This window comes from Polistes dominula, unplaced genomic scaffold (assembly GCF_049000335.1).
Source record: "Polistes dominula isolate Pdom_NZ unplaced genomic scaffold, Pdom_raw_medaka contig_11, whole genome shotgun sequence".
Taxonomy (NCBI): Eukaryota; Metazoa; Arthropoda; class Insecta; order Hymenoptera; family Vespidae; genus Polistes; species Polistes dominula.
In genome coordinates, this window is record NW_028301154.1 from 3,644,010 (window position 1) to 3,661,104 (window position 17,095).

The following is a 17,095-nucleotide window of genomic DNA, read 5'->3' on the forward strand; positions in this document are numbered from 1 at the left end:
ATATTGTTCACATTTAATGTCAAATAAATTTAAAATAAGAATAAAAATAAAAATATAACTCCTGTTACTTTTCTAACGACAAATTTTTCTTCAACAATTTGCAATAGTTAAATAATTTTAATAAAGAAAAAAACAAACAGAAGAAAGTTTTCACTTGTGACGTGTATTTATCATTGCTTTAAAATATAATTACTATTTAATTGAACTAATTAAATTAATAACAATAAATAATATAATAATGATAATGATGATGATGATGATGATGATGATGATGATGATGATGATGATGATGATGATAATGGTCAATTTGAAAATCCTAAATGCTCGGAATAATTCACAGGAATAAAATGTGAAACGTGGGAAGAAGACGAGTATAAAATTTCAGGAAACAAAAACAGATTAGATGAAATGAGTAATGCAGATTTTTTTGTCCTTATCATCTCATTCTACTATGCTGAAAAAAAATATAATAACTTTATGTTAGTTGAGTGGACGAACGTATTAAAATCCATGAATTTACATAGCCAAATCTATTTATATATATATATATATATATATATATATATATATATATATATATATATATATATATATATATATATATATAAATATATGTTTCAAATTAGATTAAAACACATAAGTGCTTCGTTATTCTATTAGCATATGTGTATATCAAATGTTTTCATGTAACATCGAATATTCTCTTATTATAAACGTATTTTATAAAATATTAGATTATTTTTTTATTTTTTTTTTACAATTTTTTCAATTATTTAAATATTATTTATATATTATCATTTTATGATTCAAATAATTGACGTATTATAATATAAAATATTTCTTTATTACATGCAAGATATACCAATTTATTTTCCAATAATTTTAATACTAAATAAAAATTAAACAAAAAAAAATAAGAATATTCTATAAACATAACCTTTTATTTCATGAAATTCAATTAAATAATAAATAAATTTATATTAATTAAACTTATAATTAAATATTATATATATATATAATAAAATCGTATATCTTTATGTGTTAAAAAAAAAATAAAAAGAAAAAAAAATAATGAATGAAATGATAATAACGCATAAATGAATGAAACGTATTTATTAATGAGATTTAAATATTCAAATGTTTACGTTCCCGCCATTCAAGAAAACACGTGCGTACAAATGCCGCGTACGCAAAATTTACTGCACATGCGCAAACGGAAACAATATTCTTTTTGAATTGTCTAATGATGGCGCTAGTAGTAATACCACATTTTCCGGTTAACCTCAACATACTAAAAGGTGCTACTTAGTATCTTGTGACGATATACTTTGTATAGGTAAGTTGGTTTTTTTTCTATATTTATGAATAAAATGAATAGTTTATTATTAATCAAAATAATTTATATTACATATTTAATTATATTTCAAACGAATAAAATAATATTTATATATATATATATATATAAAACTATATATATATATATATTAAATTAATTTACTATTTAATAGAATGCGGTGTTTCTTTCTTTTCATATACTTTTACTATTTTTAATAAAATATTAATATTATTAATACGTTTTAATTTGTTTATATATATATATATAATTTAACATAATTTAACATAATTTTCTATATTTGAATATTTTAATAAGAAATTTGTCTAATGCTATTGCTAAAAATATCTTATCTCTATTATATTTCTAGAAACTTCTATAAACGATTGTATTCGTTATAAATAAATAAACAAGTAAACAAACATGACGAAAAAATTAAAGAAAAGGCCTTTGAATGAAAATACCGTTGTGGTAGAAAAATCTGAGAAAGAAGATGGTAATAAGGATTTGTCATCGACACCTCCAAAGAAACAAAAACTACACGTGGTTGCTGATACAAATGCAAAACCTCAAAAAGCACAAAATAAGGTTAACGTGAATAAACCTAAAAAGGATAAGATTAAAAATAAAAAAAACGTAACATCTCTCAAAGTTAATGATGATAACAAAGAAAGTCAAAATGGTGATGATGGATCAACTGTACAGAGTATATCAAAGAAAGCGAACAAAGAAAAGAATAAGTCACCCTCTACTGTTAAAACAAACGCTAAACCTAAATTAACTTTGGAACAAGTTAAAGAAAAAATTAAAGAATTAAAAAGTAGAGAAACTTTATCTAAAACTGCCAAGAAAAAGTTAGCTGGTTTAAACAAAATATTGGAAGTATTGAAAAATGAAACTGTTGACAAATCAAACGATGCTACTAGCAATAAACTCACAATTAAAGATAATATTACACAGAGTGTTGCTAATAACAAAGGTAAGAAGAAAGTTGATAAAGTTGTAAAAGATACAAAATTGCAGCCAGCTAAATCTGCCAATAAAAAGAAATCTAAGGAACAGAAAATTGTTAAACAACAAAAAGATGAGGATGACGATGAGGACGAAGATGAGGATGAGAATGAGGTCGAAGATGAGGTTGAAGATGAGGTTGAAGATGAAGACGAAGATGAAGATGAAGATGATGAAGAAGAAGAAGAAGAAGAAGAAGATAAAGAAGTGAAAGAGTCAAATAAAAATAAAAAGAATAAACTTCAAGTAAAATCCAAAAAGCCACTTAATAAAGTGAAACAAGTAAAAGAGGATGATGATGAGGATGATGATGAGGATGACGATGACGATGAAGATGATGATGAGAAAGCGGAAGAAGAAGAAGAGGAAGATGAGCAAGAAGAAGAAGAAGAAGAAGAAGGCGATGATGATGATGATGAAAAAGATGAAGACGAAGAGGAAGAGGATAATGAAACTGTTAATGAAAATGTAAAAACAAAAGGAAAAGGAAAAGAAGGCAAAGAGAAAGTAGCAGATAAAAAATTAAAGAAAAACGAAGCTACAAATAACAACAAAAATCAACCACCCAAGAAAAAGAGATTCGTTCTTTACGTTGCAAATCTACCATACACGTAAAAATCACACAATTATTTACAATTATAATGAATATTATTTATTAATTTACTTATTACACTGTTTGTAAAAATTAAATACATTTTTTTCTTCTTTTCTTTTTCTAGTGCTACTGCGAATGAAATTAGAAATCATTTTCTAACAAAAGTTAGTTCGGTAGCTGATGTGAGAATACCTAAAAAAGTAGGCTCTAATCAGTCTCGAGGATTTTGTTACATCGAACTCGAAAATCAAGAAGATTATGAGGTAAAATCTTTGATAATACAATCACATTTATTCTATCCTTTTCTTGCTTCAATAAAATATATTATTTTAACCATTGTTTTTACAGAGAGGACTCTCATTGAATCGTTCAGTTCTTCAAAACCGAATGTTGACCGTACAATACACCACTGATAGTAAACGCGAGAATGCTAAACAAATCATCGCAGCTAAGAACAAAAAATTAGCTGCTCTGAGAGATCAAGGAAAATTAGCTGGAAGTCACAAAAAAACGGACAAGAAGTTTAAGAAAGGATTTAAAAAAAATACAGAGTCATCGATGACTTAGTTATTTTATATTAGAAACGAAAAAAAAAACAATACAATTAATTGTATTGAATAACAAACAACCTGTTAAACTTAATTTTTCATTTCCCATTAATTTTTATTATTAACAATCATATATATATATATACATATATATTTAAACTTATCATGTCCGATTTGTTTTTTTATCGAATTGAACGTTTCTAATTTTATACTTAGAAAAAAGAATAAATAAATAAATAAAAAACAAAACATAAATATATTGTGACATATGTCAATTTGTGTAAAACCAAACGAAACGATGTTAAAAAGAAGCATAACATTTAAATGCAACCGAATGAATATTGATTTTAAATCTTATTAAATTTAAAACGATCAACTATATTATTGTACGCGATAGCATTCCATGTTCATTAAAAAATATTCTAAGAAAATAATCACGATTATAATCGTCATCGTTGATAATACATACATAATACAAAAATTCTTCATATTGTAATATGTCCGATATAAAAGAAACTAATAATATGAATCATAAAAATGATTTGATCTCTAGTTATGATTTTAAAGATATTGTGAAATTGTCAAAGGAAATGATCGAGGTAATGAATTTTTTTAAAAATTGATTAAAACAAAAAATAAATACTCCATATATATACGAGTGGCAATAGATTGACTGATATAATAATACATTGTACTTAGTTAATAAATAAATTAATTATAGTACATTACAATTATCAATTGTATTGTTTAATTGTTGCAATATTGTTCATTCGTAAATAATTAAAATCAAATAAAATCATTTCAAAGGAAAAATTACCAGAGTCAATGATATTTCCCAACGAATTGAACACATACCTGCGCGATCGTATTCGAGTAAGTATATTAAATAATAATATTCATTTCACTTAAACGTTATTCACTCTGGATACTAGTTGCAACTCAACAAACGAGAACACGTTGTATACCAGATAGATGTATATTTTTGGTAGCTCTGAAATACGACGAGTTATCTGAAATGAGATTACTACTCAAATTTATCGTAAAATAGGATTTGACTGCGGAGAATGGTTGTTTACGTCGTACGTTAGAAGAGACCGAAGAAAAGCTACGAATAACTGAGAAAAATATTATTAAATCGCAATTGCCTAAAATAAATTTGGATAAATCTAACGAAATGGCAATAGCAACAACAACAACTATCAATATAACAGAATTGAGCAAGAAATGTAAAGAACAGTCTGCCGAAATCGAGATACTCAAAACTAAGTGTAAACATTTGGAAGATAATTTAGCAAGCAAAATTGTCGAATTGAATAATTTAAAACATGAGATAACAAATCTTACGAACAAATCTACGGAATCTGATAACAGTGAGTGTTTTATTCGTATCATCGAACAAAATCTTAACAAATTTTTAAATATCCTTATTGCAAATAACATAATCGAGATCCAAGGATAGTGTATCCTTGACAAAGGTACCGGAGATGTTCGATCTTTATCTAAGGATAACGAGGATAAGATGAAAATATTAACGGATAAGTTGCAACAAGTGAAAACAAAGCTGTACGAGTCTAAAAACGCTTACACGAGTCTCAAACAAGAATTTAACAAAGCTCAAAAGGTAAAGATTATTGTTTAAAGGATGAACATTGATTTTTGAAATAATATAAGTATTAGTTATTGTCCAGCGAAGTTGGTGATAACGTAACGGTAACTGGATTATCATCCCAATTGGGTGGTTGGCGTGGAAGAGCTGAACAAATTCGAATACTTCAACAAAAGATTGTTGAATTGCAAACTAAGTTATCGGAATATGATGGAAATTTGAAAGGATCCTTTGGTAAAATACACCCTATACTTTTACTATTTTTACACACACACACATACACAGACACACACATATATTCCTTTTACCATTATGTAAAAGATATCGAATAAAATAAAATAGTATCCTTGGAACGTAAGAATCTTGCGAATCTTCGGAACGCTGAGAAAGAAAGGCGACAACAAATCGAAAATTCAGCAAAAGAACTCAGGCAAGCGGAAGTTTCATTGGAAACATATAAAAGAAAGCTCGAAGCTTCCAAAGCTAGAATTAAAGTACTCGAAAATGAATTGAACGTGTCCAAAGCAAACGTAACACTGTTGAACGAAAAAAGAACTCACGACGATCATTTGATTGAAACCCTTAATGTTAGTTTGTTTTTTTTTTTTAATCAATTATCATCATATTATTCATTAATTTATAAAATTTCCTTCTTTTTCATTAGAATCGATTGAAATCCGTTGAAAATAAATATCAAGAACGTGAAATAGATATTAAAAATAAAGAAGACAAAATTGAACGTGAATGTATTAACGTTAAAAATGATTTACAAGCTGCACAAATACAAATCGATCGTTTGACGAGAAAACTCGACGAACGTGAAATTGAAATAGACAAATTAAGGTTTGAAATAAGGATTAAGTTTTTGTTTTTGTTTTTTTTTTTTTAACTCTGATTTATCTTCGATCAAATGAACATTTAAGAACGTTTTAGAAATGGTCTGATAATACCGGAAGATCAAAAATCACAACGAGTTATTACACATACGGAAGATCGAAATGTTATTAACAATTATCGTACGAGTTCTACGAATATGATTACAAATTTAAACGAACCTAACGAATATGTTACAATAGCTATTGCTGCAGAAGCTGAACGAGAAAGATTATTGGAATTGGTGATCGTGTTGAACAGACGATTGGACAAGGAACGAAATGATGCTAATAGTTTAGCTGTATTTATTTATTTTATTTTCTGTAAAAGAAAAAAAAATTGAAATATTTTATAAACAAATATTCTATCCATTAGGAATCATTGAGAAATGAACGATACAAATTGGCTAAATTAGAATTGAAACTTCGAAAATTGGAAAATGAAAGAACAGGAATGTCAAAAGTGGACAGTGGTTGTTACAGAATGAAAAATTGCAAATCTACGTCAGGATTGAAAACAAACGATGAATTTGCAAATGCTGAACAAATTCGTTTCAAGTATTTTTCATTAGATTTTATTTCATTCATTTTAATTTCGAAGAAATTGATGAAATATTTTATTTTAAGGCTCGAATTACTCGAAGAGGAATGTCTCGCTTTAAAAGCAAGATTAAATACCGTACAACAGGACAAAGCTTCCGATTTAGAAACATACAAACGAATGTTAGATCAAGCTAGAAAAACTTTTCAAGAAGCATGCAAGTAAGATTAATTATATAATAATCGATATATAATTAAAATTAATATTACATTTCATTAAATTTTATTATATTCTTTCAGAAATAAACCAGTGACCACACCTGCTACTCGTTCGACAATTACCGTCTAATCAAAATTCACATTTCTTCCTTAAAAATCGATATAATGAAAAATAAAAGATAATTAATACGTTCCGTGCCACGTGTACCACCGATGGTACACGTTATATTTAAATAAAATTAAATCAAAATATGTAATTTTCGATAGTACATGATGCATGCATTGTATAATTTCAATTAAAATAAATATCAAGTTAAACAACAAAATATATATTTATTAATTATTTGAAACTAATAAAAATGATTTATCCTATAAATTATTTATGATAAACCATAATAAATAAAATATTTTTTAATTGAAGAAAAAAAATTTTGTCGTATCTTTAGATTTCTTAATATATTAGAATCAACATATCAAAATTATAAGAATTAAATAAGAAATCATTGAACGATCTCATTGAAATGATCACGATTAATCTTACAGGTGTATATATATATATATATAGAATGTGTAATCAGGGTAGCAGCAGTGATGTAACTAGGACACGAGATAAGGTGTTACGCATCGTATAAAGTCAGCTAGGTGATATCGTCGTGAAAATAATTGAAAAAACATTTCACGTAAAGATATTTTCAACAGACAAAAATCATTTCTAAATTCATCACAACAACCCCTTCCAATGATATTATTTCATTATTTTAAAATGATACACTTTACTCTTTCCCATGTTGTTTAAATCAAACATTTGAAATCTTCATTGTGATAAGAAATGAAATGAAATGAGATAAAAAGAGTGAGAGAGAGAGAGAGAGAGAGAAAGAAGATATAAAGAAAAAAAAAGAAAGAGAAACATTTAGGGTGGATGATCTGTGGAGCAGGCGCGTTATACGGCGTACAACAACGATGGTTTCCAAAGGTTTTTCAACTAACAGGTGCTATACGGTATTATACAGGTGTTGGCGCTCCTGACTTACTGATAAGAGACGAAACCCGTGACGTCAGATCGGCGCAGGTAGAGTATATGAGCGGACACTGAGACCCGTCCACGTCACTCGTTCTTCTACCTTCGTCAAGTAGTTTTCTCGTTCGTGTGAATTCATTATTATTATAATATTATTTTTTTTTTTTATTCTTCTTATTCTTCTTCTTCTTCTTCTTCATCTTCTTCTCTCTTGATTTTTTTCTTTCTCTCAAATAAAACTTCAAGATAAGAGAAACCCATTTCGATTCAAACTTCTATATCAATGTATCATCAAAAAATCATCAGACGATTTGTTTTTTTTTTTTTTTGATCATTTTCAAATGGAAGAGAAAGAAAAAAGAAAAGGAGAAAGAAAAGAAGGGAAAGAACAAAACGAGAGAACGAGGAGGAATTTGAATCAGTGATGGATCAAGCAAACAAGCAAGCAAGCAAGCAAGGGGGTGGTCCAATAATATCAGGTAAGTTAAAGGGAATTTTTACTTTTGGAAGATTATTTGAACGAACATTGGGAAAAACTAAGAAACTAAGAAACCAAAAACGAAAACTAAGACTATGACGAAGATGAAGATGATGATGATGATGATGATGATGATAAAGAAGAAAGGTGGGGGTCGTGCAATTGGTTATCGTAGAAGAGAAAAGAAAAAAAAAAGGAAAAAGAAACTCGTGACCTCGTGTACGCGATACGACGCAGCTGGAAATTAGTCGAATCATCACACGGCATTATCTTTTCATGTGTAAATTTTGAGGGATTACAATCAACCCAACCGTCTGTTTTTTTTTTTTTTTTTTTCGTACAAATTTACAATGATGACTACTACTACAATTAACGACGACGAGAACGACGAAGACGATGACGATGACGATGACTACTACTACTACAACGGTTCGACCTTCCATTACTTTGATTATGTAATCGTCATCGGTAAAATACCTTAGACAAAAAAAGAAAGAAAAGAGAAAGAAAGAAAGAAAGAAACAAACAAACAAACCCAAAAAAAACTAAACCTTATTTCATTTTTATTATATTTTATCATTTTGAATTATCAATTCGAAGTTTTAATTACATATTTTATATCTTATTAATTTCTTTCTTTTTTCTTTTTTTTTTTTGTTGCTTTTCTTTTTATGCTTCTTAATTAATTATTCGTAAAGTAAGAAAAAGAAATTTTTCATTAATTTAGTTTTTTTTTTTTTAATTTTTATTTTTTTCTAATGGTGAAATCTTTTGGTAAATTTTACATACTTCTTTTTTTTCTATCGTATATTATTCTATTTTTGTTTCTTTTCCATCTGCATAGTCCCCAAAGAACAACGAAAAAAAGAAATCGATTTTTCCCATTGAAAAATAAAATAAGATTATTTAAAGAAACAGTGAATATATATATATATTAGGGTGGGTCAAAAAAATGACTTCTTTTTTTTTTTTTCAAGTGCCACGCAAAAATGGGTTCCTAGACACCTTAAAAGAATTCTCACCCAATATGAGCTCTTAATTTTAATAGGAAGATCCTCCGCATCGCAGTTTTTTTATTTTTTTTTTTCAGTCCAATAGATTAAAATTCATACCTCATTATTTATTGATTGTACAGAAAAATTTTCAAGACGAATTTTGTAGGAAATTTAATGCTCTAAAAAAAAGGTATCTTATACTTTTTCCATAAACCTCACCATTTGAATGATATTGAAGATTTAAATTTGATGATTTTTAGACAAATCTCATTTTTGCTTATGAATTTTATAACTCGACAATAAATGACTATTAAAAAGTGCACAATACAAATTTTTGTAGGAAATTAACTGCTCTATAAAAATGGTATCTTATGTTTTTGCGATTAAATTAAGCGTTCAAAAGATATTCATCATCAAACTTTCATGTGTAGTGATTTGTGTCTCTTAATATCTTAATAATATATCTTAATATAGATATATATATACATATATTTTTTTTTTTTCCTGACTGGACGAGGGTCGGTGATGGTGATGGTGGTGATGATGGTGGTCACCGGATACGAGAGTTGTTTTAAGAATGAGTAAAATTGAGCTCGTGTTTATGTTCTTGGTCATTGTTAAACGCAATGCAATTCTCATTGAATGCACAACCACGAGGACGACGACGACGACGACGACGACGACGACGACGACGACGATGACGACGAACGATTATACAAATTTTATTATGCTCGTGTACTTGCAAAACAAAACAAAACAAAAAAAAAAGAAAAAGAATAAAAAAAAATAGTCAAAAAATGAACTAATTCTTAAACAGTTGTTTAACATAAAAGAAATAGATAAATAGATACTGCTTATCTACTTGTTTTTGTTATGTTTTAATATAATAATATCGATTTATGGTAACACCACCCACCACCCACCCTCGTATTAATTACGGTAATTATTCATAGAAAAAGAACTAACTTTGATTAATTTACACACGCGAAAGAGATACAATAATAATATATAATAATAATAATAATAATAATAATAATAATAATAATAATAATAATAATGGTAATAATAATCATAAAAAAAATGGGGTTTTGCTGCTGCATGTCGCGAAAAGATATTGTTACTCGTGTTTTTTCTTATTTCTTTTTTTTTTTGTTTCTTTTTATACTTTGCCAATATCACGAAACGACTGACTTCCTTTTCTTTCAATATTTTTACATTAGTAGTTTCTTAGTTTCTCATTTTTATCCATTTTCACTATGTCACTATGTTGAAAGAATTATTAAAAGAATGAGAATGAGAAGAAGAAAGATAGAAATAGATAGAAATAGACAGATAGATAAACGAGCATTCATTTTCTCATTTCTTTTTTTTTTTTTTTTTTACCTCGGTCATTTGGAGCTAATCTTAATGAGTTATGTTATTTTTTTTTTATTTTTTTATTTTTCTATTTTTATTTTTAAATTTACGATGTTTTTATAACCGTTCTTTTTGATTTCCTTTTTTTGTTTTGTTTTCTTAATCGATACCACTAAAAAAAAATATATTTGAAATAAAATATATGTATGTCTAATAATTTGATAATTAAATTAATAAAATAATAAATAATTATAATAACTAATATTATCTAAATTATTTATTTGAATTATATTATATTATTACTATTATATTATTTATTTATTATTATATTATTTATATTATATTATTATATTATATTATTATTTATATATATATATTATTATAATTTATTAATAAAATTATTAAAAAATTAGATAATTTATAAATATAATATAATATAATGTATTTTAAAATAAAAAAAAACATAATTTTTTTTTCACTACAATTTGTGAACAAAAAAATATTACTACGTTAGCGTGAAAATATATTTTGGGCGATAATAATATGGCGAATTGATTCGTTATCGCGTTATCGCATCCGTCGACTGATAATAGGCAATCGTGACATTTTTTTTTTGTTAAGATTATACAACACGATGGAGAGAGAGAGAGAGAGAGAGAGAGAGAGAGATTCGTTTTCTGTTAAAACTTTACGTATATATTTATAAGAAAGAATAAATTATTAATCAAATATTTTTTTTTATCTTATTCGTAATTATTAAATCGTTTAAACAAATTTCTAACATTTTTCCATATTTCTCTCTCTCTCTCTCTCTCTCACTCTTTCTCTCTTTTATTACTAAATATCTCTCTTTTTTACAAAAATTTAATTAAAATTAAACATACACACATATAAACACGTAATTCAGAGGGAAATATTCTCTTCTTAATTGCATTGAAAAAAAAAAAATAAAAAAATAAAAAAGACTTTCGAAATAAAAACGTAAAAATATAAATCATTTTATAAATAATAATCTATGTACTCTCTTACGAATAGTAAGATTTAATATATGATCATAAATTCTTATCACATTATCAGAAAGATTTTCTTAGTATTAAAACCCTTTCGCGTTAAATGTAGAGAGATAAAGTTGGAACCGTCGAATGAAGAAAGAAAGAAGAAAAAGAAGAAGAAGAAGCAAAAAAAGAATCAAATATACAGAAATTTTCGAAATAGATAATCTCGATAACAAGATAAATATATGACATTCCAAAAATAAAAAAAAATAAAAAGAAGTAAAAGAAGAGTTAAAAAGAGAAAAAAAAATGAGAACTTGAATAAACATTTGATTAAGAAACGAACGCATGTGAACTCGTTTTAAACGTTGCCCTATTTTACAAAATAACCCGGTACTTAACGTATTAATGACACCACAGCAAAAATTCCACTAATGTGCCAATCAACACCTCAAATTGTTGCGAACAAATCATAGAATAAAAAACTTTATTTAAAATCGCAACACTTTGAAAATTCAAAACATTTGATTTATAAAAAGTAGTCAATCGAATTTCGATGGAAAATCGGCCGATATAGAATTTAACATAGATTCAAAACAATATCTATTTTCTTTCACCTGATGCTGTCGCCATAACCCTGACGCAACCCTGACGTAACCCTGACGAAATCCTGACGGTTGCTGTGTGCAAACAACAAAGTTGTTGTGTGCGAACAACAAGATTGCTCTTTATTGGCGAATTAGCGGAATTTTTGCTGCGGTGGCGTTAATACGTAAGTACCAATAACTCTCCAAAAAAATAATATATATATATAAATTACGTGTCACGTTGTTTGTCCGCAATGGACTTCTAAACTACTGAGCCGATTTTAATCAAGTTTTGCACACTGTGTGCAGTTTTATCCAACTTGAAAGATATGATAGTTTATATCTCAATTTATAATCGTAATATTATTTTATTGCGAATTATTTGTTTCGATGGCGGTATAAGGTAATTTGTTGACTTAAAGATGTGTGTATCAGACTGATTGTGAGCCACAGCAACGCGTGGTGGGGCACCCCTAGTATATATATAAATAAAAATTTATCAATAAAAAATAATAGTTGTAAAATATCCTCCGATAACTCCAGTTACGAAAAAAAAAATGAAAACTAATGAAAACGGGAATGCAGTAGCCTCGTTGTTGTAATCATCGTTGTCGTCTTCTTCTTCTTCTTCTTCTTCTTCGTTTTTTACCCTGTTTAAGCAGTTGCGCTCGTAAGAGGTGAAAATGTCATCTGAGCAAACACCTCAGGGAGTCGCAACTTTTTTTCTTCTTCTTCTTCTTCTTCTTTTTTAATATCTCTTCATAGTTTGTTCGGGCATTAGTCGATGCGCGATAATTGTGGTTGATTTTGCAAGTTTAAAAAGTTCTCATATAATTAATATTCACATCTTACATTTTATCATATCAACCCTAAAAAAAAAATAAAAAATACAAGTTACTGTGACCAAGAACAAAATAATTGTTAATTGTATCTACATTTAAATTTATTTTGAAAAAATAAGAAAACTTTTCTAAGACATCCTCCCCATGCAATAGAAAAATGCGTGTATTGGGATATCTAGCACTTGAATACGCTATCTAGTGGCTAAATTCAAAATTAGATTAGATAGGTCGAATTGCTAAGCCACGCCCCTGCCAGAGATCCCAATACCTAACTCACAATTGTTAATAATGTTACTCGTTTTAAAATAAAATTTAAAAAAAGGGGGTACACCTGAACATTTGCAAAAAGAAAAGAAAAGAAAAGAAAAATAATCGGACACGTTAAATAGACAAAAGTTCTAAACGAAATATCTTACATTATATGCGTGGTAAAAAGAAGAAGAAAAATAAAAAAAAATACAGCAACAACATCGAACTAAAGAAGAAAGTGTTAAACAACCGAATGGCACGAGCTAACGCGAGTAGCTCGTGTTTGCCTTGCAATCAGGTGGTGTAATGCTAAAGAAGGAGAAGTAGCTAGCACCTTCCCGATAACGAGCTCAAGAAGCAAGTTTTAAAGCACGCATTTTCGTTCTACTACTACTCGAAGACGATGATGATTCTTCTTAACTTGCATTTATATACCACATGTATTTTAGTTCACACGACACCCCGGAGGATAATTTTTAATTCTTTTGATAATACTTTCTCTTATCTACAAAAAATACCATTAAGAAAATTATTATTTTCCCCAACTAATTGCATTATCAAATAACTCTACGAAACAATTTTATTATTTATTATATATATATATATATATATATATATATATGTTTTTTTTGTATGTAATGTCTTTCATCGTTATAATATACTCGATAACTCGATACTAAATAATATAATAATATAATAAAAAATATATTTTTAATATAATAACAAATAATATAATAATAAACATATATATTCTTTTTTTGTCTTTTAAGTATAATTATAAAATTTAATTCATTTTAGCAAAGACCAACAATATTTGAATTTTATTTAATATTTTGATTAATATGTTTTAAATACCAATTTCAATCTAATTCAATATTTTTCTTCAGCCATTTCATCAACAATTGGAATTTTTTTGATGCATTTTGGTGCATATGGGTCAAGAAGATAAAAACAAGGCGCGAACTATGAAGAGAGCTATCCATCGACAGTATGGTAAAAAAAGACACTGTCATGGAGTTGCTCTCTTTGTGGACGCCGTCCGATACAACAACGACGACGACGACGACGACGACAGACAAACAATTTTTTAATCTACTTTCTAATATCACCATTCAAGAAAAAAAAAAAAAAAAAAAAAAAAAGAAACCCTAACGAGAATTAATCACCAAGAAGAGACGTTCATCAACAAATTAACGAATCAAATATACAAGTAAGTTATTTTTCATATATTTTATAAAAATCCGATGAAAATAAATTCATTTATCATTGTTTAAAATCAACAATTAAAAATACATGGGGCACCTAGATTTACATTCGAACGATTGAATATAAATTGAATGAATGAATTCAATGTATTAGATCGAGTCACAAATAACTTCCGGTTTTTATGAAGACAAAGAATGGCGTTTCTGCGACTGATAAGTGCAAGACACCTTTCATGGAGTTTTTTTTTTTTGCACTCTTTGTAATTGTTCAACGTATCTATTGGATTTTGCTCCAATATTACCATTAAAAGGTTTATCAAAGTCGGAAATACGTCCTACAATCGATTCATCTTTTAAGATCGTATCTCCAGAACGAAATTTTACAAACCAATTTCTGACTGCCCAATCAGTTATCAGTCCTGCACTGTATACGCTGCATATTTTTTCAGTTGCCACCTTAGTGCTATTGCCTTGTTTCAATTCTTAAAGCATTACACATGTCGAATATGCACTTTTTACTATCCATTTCAGTGGTTAAGAAAAACGATTAAATGTAACATTGATTGCATAAAAAAGTTAACAGAAGACTAACTGAATCCTCATCTATACAGTGATATCAAAAATTCGTTTGTTTCGATGACTTATAGTAGGTAAATACGAAAAATAGATTCTACATAGTCGCATCGGAAGTTACTTATGACTCGATCTAATAATATTTTTTATTGTGAAAAATAAAAAAAATAAATGGTAAAAGTTAATTGTTCTGATAAATGTGATAAAGAAAGTCACACGTTCCAATTGTCCCACCACCCTCCTCTTTCTTTCTCTTTCTTTTTCATATGCATTTCCTGTACGTAATAACCTCGTTGATTTTAATTATTCTTATTTTTTTCTTTCTTTCTTTTTTTTTTTTTGTTGTTTTTGTTGTTGTTGTTCTATTCTTTCCCCATTTTTAACACGTGTTAAACTCCTAATGTGCCCTGTATATATCTTAACTTTTTTTCTAACAAATGTTATAGACATTTAAATGCATTTTCTCTTTCGATGCGGTTAGAAAGGCACAACAAATGCATTGTCCTTCCCCCCTTACGTCACACAAATTGTCCAACCCATATGTGTTGCGTGTGTGATCCCATCTTCTATGAATTTTAAAAGAAGAAAATAGAAAAGAAAAAATAAAACACGAGTCGAAAGTAAAATGCACATTTCTCTCTTGACAATAAACGATTGAAACAATGCTGGTGAAAATCTATCGAATATGAAAAAAAAAATAAAGTAAAAAAATATTTTTAAAAATCATCGAAGAAAACGTCACATAAAACTCCTAATCGTTGTATTATTTCAATGATTTTTTTTTGTTTTTGTAAATTCATTTTATTAAACATCAGGGAAAATATATCCAGTGTACAAAAGTATTCAATTTTAGGCTAAATATTTTTCTAACAATTATCTTATAAACGCGTATAAAGTATGTTTGTTTGATTTGATATTTTTGTTAATTTTTTTATTTTTTAAATATAGAAATTATTTGTTAAGTATAAGTATGATTCACAATTAGTTAACAATTAGAAATAATTATTACTCATTTATTTTTTTAACTTGTATTGTACACCGATTAATAATCGAATATATTAGGTTGTTCGGAAAGTAATTACGTGTTTTCTTGACACAATTTTGAAATTAGTTAATGCAAATTGGCAAATAACAACACTTGAAATTGTTGATTGTTTAAATTAATCAAATTAAACTATTTAAACCCACTCGAAAATCCCTAAGTTCAACCTCGAAACAAAAATTGTCTTCATTTTCACAGAAATAAAACGAAATTACTTTCCAAACAACCCAATATATTTCGTTAAATTAAACAAACGATCGTAACAAAAGGTTTACTCATTTTTATTAATTTGATTTAATTCAATCGCAAAAGATAAAAGATATTAATCTATAAAATGTCAATTATTTATTTGTATATTTGTACACGTTAATTTGCTTATCACATAACACGAAATAAAACTATGTGTAATGATTTACAAATAAAAAAAAATATATATATATATATACATATATTTCTTAAGATTTAGTTAGTCCTTGTAAAATACAAAAAATACAAAAAATAAAAAAGAAATAAAAGAAATGAAGATGAAAAGATGGACCATCATCAGAGACAACGATGGCACCAGACGACAAACAAAACCTCGTTATATTATACTTTCGAGATATTAAAGTTAGATATCTTGCATAGAAATAAACGAACATTATAAACTCGACATTGCGTTCGTAGTTCGCAGTATACCTATCATAAATAACTCCATTTAATTATCGCGATAAGCAAGTGAGTTCGAACTCCACCCACCTTGTTCAAGAGAAACGCGATCTTTTTCAATGTGTATTAAGTATGTAAGAAGAACATCCTATGCATACACACGCATTCATGCATGCATTAACGACTAATTTACTTACGTATGTTCAAAATATGATCCCCCCCCCTGATGAAAATGTAAAAAGAACAAGAAAAAGAAGATGAAACATCAAAAGAAATGCATTTTAATTCTTGTCGAACATTGTGAATGAAACTTTTTCAATTAATTACAAATGAAATTTATCAAAGTATTACAATCACAAGAAGATAGGGTATAATTATAT

General features: G+C 27.4%; 2 protein-coding genes across 2 annotated transcripts; both read left to right on the forward strand.

Annotated features, from left to right (window-relative positions):
• The first annotated feature begins 1,206 nt into the window (after positions 1 to 1,206).
• On the forward strand, positions 1,207 to 4,300 carry LOC107072674 (uncharacterized). Its single transcript, XM_089178504.1, has 4 exons — positions 1,207 to 1,336; positions 1,704 to 2,955; positions 3,064 to 3,202; positions 3,288 to 4,300. Exons 2-4 carry the CDS (start codon positions 1,757 to 1,759, stop codon positions 3,504 to 3,506), a joined length of 1,557 nt encoding a protein of 518 aa, XP_089034630.1. The 5' UTR covers positions 1,207 to 1,336; positions 1,704 to 1,756; the 3' UTR covers positions 3,507 to 4,300.
• Positions 4,012 to 6,977, forward strand: LOC107072675 (uncharacterized). Its single transcript, XM_089178656.1, is given in 9 exon segments — positions 4,012 to 4,086; positions 4,536 to 5,108; positions 5,165 to 5,327; positions 5,436 to 5,680; positions 5,758 to 5,936; positions 6,027 to 6,267; positions 6,342 to 6,523; positions 6,593 to 6,727; positions 6,806 to 6,977. Coding segments are annotated over 9 exon segments (1,842 nt in total). The 3' UTR covers positions 6,855 to 6,977.
• The last annotated feature ends 10,118 nt before the right edge of the window (positions 6,978 to 17,095 follow it).

What these genes read in the sequence shown, in the direction of transcription:
- LOC107072674 (XM_089178504.1), top strand. Translation starts at nt 1,757, where the DNA reads ATGACGAAAAAATTAAAGAAAAGGCCTTTGAATGAAAATACCGTTGTG. An exon ending in GTTGCAAATCTACCATACAC is followed by an intron (nt 2,956 to 3,063) that starts GTAAAAATCACA and finishes TTCTTTTTCTAG; the next exon opens with TGCTACTGCGAATGAAATTA. An exon ending in AAAATCAAGAAGATTATGAG is followed by an intron (nt 3,203 to 3,287) that starts GTAAAATCTTTG and finishes TTGTTTTTACAG; the next exon opens with AGAGGACTCTCATTGAATCG.